We start from the raw sequence: 4,064 nt of genomic DNA on the forward strand, positions 1-4,064 counted from the left end.
CTCTGATGGAATCAAAGCTTTGGAGATGTAAACACCGAGTTCCATTCGTTCTGCCGAGGGTGGGAAGCTCCGGGTCCGTAAAGTAAAAAAAAAAAACCCGCCTCCGTGTCTTAGCGCTTACCTTGACACGGATCCACAACCCGGGTGGACTCTAAACCCCGGAGGTGGATCTCCCTTTCCTGACCCGGGTTCTCTGCCCTGGCTCTGAGGGCGCTTTTCTGTCTTTCCGAGCTGCACTACAGCCGAATCGTTTTCGGACATTCCAAGGTTTATTTTGCATTATCCAGGCACAAAGTGAGCGTACATTTCCAGCATGGCGGCGGGGGGGAGATGGAGGGGGTTCACTTCTATTCTAAAAAGTAGAGCGACAGGGGTCTGAGGTAGATAGTGTTACACGGTGTTGCCGAGGAAAACTCACCAACCTAGGCGACGCGACGCTGGTTCCTTAAGTTCTTATGAAATCTTTATATAAAATAGATTTGGTTTTAAGGACGGTCCAGTCGAAAGCTCCGCCTGGGTCTCTGAGTTTTCCCTGAAAAAGCAACGTCTCATCGTCAATAGTTAGTGAATGTCCTAACAGTTTCAAATGGTTCAGTTCCACTATCCCAGGGACGCTCAGGTTCCGCGCGTTTGGTCTTCGGAGGAATCGTGTCGGAAGAAGCACAAAGCAGGAATCACATCGCACCGCGTCGCGATATTCTATCGAGGAAAAAAAAGAAGAAAACAAACACTGAAATAAATAAAACGCAGAGGTTTGGAAACCAACCGAGGCCTTTGCAGCCGGGGGCGGAGCCGCACGGCCGGGGTGGGTTCTAACGGGCTGTTGTGCTTTTTCAATCTCCACCTGAAACCACTTCCTATTCTTCTGGAATAAAGACGCTGCCGTACATTTTGTAGAGCTCACACGCCGGACGAGTACTGGAGCACAAGAATCGACTGAGCCGAGTCGAAAAAACAAACAAACTGACGCCGCCTCTTCTCACCGCCAGAAACGCAATCGACGCCACGAACGCGATCCGACGTTCCGCTCTAAAAGCGGGTTTCTCACGGGTTCAGGCTGTTGCATAGCATGTCGCTGCCGAGCTGAGCAGCAGGTTTCAGGTCATCGGGTCTGAAAACTAAAAAGCCCCTAAACGAGGGGTTTCAGGCACTGGGGTCGGAGGTCAACGCGGTGCGGGGCCAGCGGCTCCCCGTGCATCGCCGGGCTCCCGGATCCAGAGTCGTGGAGCCGATGCCGGGACAGGATGGATTTTCATTGTGCATTTTAAAACAAAGCTGCTTCCTTTTGGGTGTCGGAGCACCTCCGAGAAATTTAAGACATTTTGCAGCAAAAAAAAAACAACAACAAGAAAACCCTTCAGAGCACGGTATTTCACAAAGCACTTCCTTGAAGTGATATTTCTGTCTCTTGGAAAAAATATATTTACACTTTTTGGCACGCGTTAAGGAAGCAACTGCTCTGTGACGACGGCATCCTCCGACGCTGCGTTGCGCTGGAACTGGGAAATCGGTCAATTTGAGTCGGTGGCTCCGCTTCCAAGCGAAACCTGTTGTATTGAAATGTGTTGTATTTGAACGTGTTGTATTTCGATATGTTGTATTTAAACATGGTGTATCTAAACGTGTTGTATTTAAAAGTGTTGTATTTAAGTATGTTGTATTTAAATGTGTTGTATTTAAACATGTTTTTTTAAACATGTATTTAAACATAGTTTGTGTTGTATTTAAATGTATTGTATTTACATGTGTTGTATTTGAATGTGTTTTATTTAAAAAATGTGTATTTAAACATGTTGCATTTAAATGTGTTGTGTTGTATTTAAACTTGTTGTATTAAAATGTGTTGTATTTAAAAATGTTGTATTTAAACATTATGCATTTAAATGTTTTGCATTTAAATGTGGTGTTGTATGTAAACGTGTTGTATTAAAACATTTTGTATTGAAATGTGTTGTATTGAAATGTGTTGTATTTAAAAGTGTTGTATTTAAAGGTGACCCCCGGCGCCATCTTGTGGATTCCACGGCGTCCGCACAGGATCCCAAAGCTCCAACTCCCCCTGCACTTTTTCCCAGCGGGAGGTTGGATTTTTCCGATTTCCAACTTCAAGGGAACGCAGCATGACGCTGTCTCAACACTTGAGACGTCGCATCAAACAATATTTTGCTCCACATCTTCATTTTCAAAATGACAGACTTATTCAAACTTTGGATTGCTTACCCTGCCAAAAAAAACAAAGCTTTGTTTTGTTTTTCTTGCTACGAACACGGTGTGAGAACAGACGTGTCTGTTAACGCCGGCGGGACGGGGGGGACGGGGGCGGGGTCAAGGCCTCGGATCTTGCAGTCTTCATGTTATAGAAAGACAAGCGTGTCTTTTCCCTTGAGACACATTTTGAAATTTCAATTTTCTTTTTTCTTCCTCCTGTCGCCGCCGCCTTCAGGTGAAACTCAACGAGTCGGACGATTAACGTGAAATCTGATGCATAGTTCGTTGAGACAACATTCACTTCAGCCTACGAGCCGATCTGATATGTCAAACACCGCTATCGGAGGCAGCGGTACCATCTGGCACACACACACACACACACACACACACACACACACACACACACACACACACACACCATATTTGCATCTATAAAACCCTCCACTCTGCAGCCTCCGTCCAGTCTGAGGCTGTGATTCAGTCTGGGGGGTTGGGGGGTTGGGGGGTGGGGTCCTTAGGGGACGGATTCGGGGTCGGCCGCCTTGCAGGGCGCGTCCTCCGGGGCCCTGCCGGGGTCCAGCATCTTCATGGTGATGTCCTTCTCCATCTCCTCCTTCTCCAGACGCCTGCGGCGGTGCTCCACCCAGGGGATCAGGCACAGCATGGCGCCCCCTATGATGGGGGGGATCCCTGCCAGGTAGAAGGCCACGTCGTAGCTGTGGAGCCGGTCCCTCAGGAAGCCTGTCCAGGGAGAGGCAGATCACACACTGCACCAGAGACCCCCACGTCCCCGGCCCCGGACTCATCAAGAATATTAGACGTGGATGCGTCAGCGTTCAGGTAGCCAACATTTAAACTTTCATAGTCCTGCTTCTCTGTCAGTCTTTTGCCGTTTAAAGTAATCTGGCAGCAGAGTGCAAGCTTATGAAGTAAATAGTACTTTCACATATTTTAACACATGTATGTATGTGTATGTCCTACGTACAAATAAAACACTATCTAATGATAGTGTTTTACTTTCATCATTTCAAGATATGAGAAGATAAGACTTATGAATCCCCCGGGGAAATTCAATACTGTACAGTATATGTATAGTATATTTATATTTAATAGTATATTTATTTGTAGTATTATACTTATAGTATAAGATAATCCATGGTAAATGAAAATAAATATATATTAAAATAAGAATATAAAATAAAATACTTTACCCAATCAACTAAGCATACTACACTATATAATATAGTAAAGTACTATTACTAAATACTAATTATATTGTGAATATACAAGGTTCTATGTAGTATTTTAAGATAAAGTCGACTCATGTCGATTATTTTGCTTGGTATTAACTCTCTGGTCGCGGCCGCCTCACCTGCGATGGGCGGTCCCACCGTCATGGGCACGGACATGAGGCCCAGCAGGAAGCCGATGGCCTGCGACACGTTGTCCGAGCCCACCAGCTCGAAGGCGATGGGCGCCATGATGCAGATGAAGCAGCCGTCGAAAAGTCCCATCAGCAGGCAGACGGCGATGAGGCCGCCGAAGACGTTGCAGAGCGGGATCATCATGGACATCAGACCGATGACCAGGAAGGAAGACACCTGGAGGGAGAGGAAGCAGAGAAGCTAGCAGGACGACCGGCCGCCTCCGCCGAGGCACCGCCCAACCTAGCCCCTGCGGGACGGGAGAGGAGACCTCCACCCGTTTGATTCACAGGGTGATGCAGACTAACTTAAAACAATGTGGCGCCGACAAAGAGCGTCCATCCAGTGCTCACCTGGAGGTAGACCTTGTTCACTCCCTGCACGTAGTCCGCCACGCGGCCGAAGATCAGGCGGCCGACGCCCGACGTGATC

General features: G+C 47.2%; 1 protein-coding gene across 1 annotated transcript in view; it reads right to left on the reverse strand.

The window, feature by feature from the left end:
* Nucleotides 1–2,722: 2,722 nt before the first annotated feature.
* slc16a10 (solute carrier family 16 member 10) overlaps nucleotides 2,723–4,064 on the reverse strand; it is a gene marked incomplete at its 3' end in the record, with an annotated part of 37,549 nt that continues 36,207 nt past the window's right edge. Inside the window, exons 4-6 of the mRNA XM_080023964.1 lie at nucleotides 3,986–4,064; nucleotides 3,581–3,809; nucleotides 2,723–2,949 (exon numbers count right to left, since the gene is read on the reverse strand). The exon at nucleotides 3,986–4,064 is cut by the window's right edge and continues 65 nt beyond it. Coding sequence (XP_079880090.1) covers nucleotides 2,723–2,949; nucleotides 3,581–3,809; nucleotides 3,986–4,064 — 535 coding nt within the window. The remainder of the gene's footprint in view (nucleotides 2,950–3,580; nucleotides 3,810–3,985) is intronic.

The sequence above is a fragment of the Zeus faber genome, assembly GCF_960531495.2.
Source record: "Zeus faber genome assembly, chromosome: 2".
In the NCBI taxonomy this organism is placed as follows: Eukaryota; Metazoa; Chordata; class Actinopteri; order Zeiformes; family Zeidae; genus Zeus; species Zeus faber.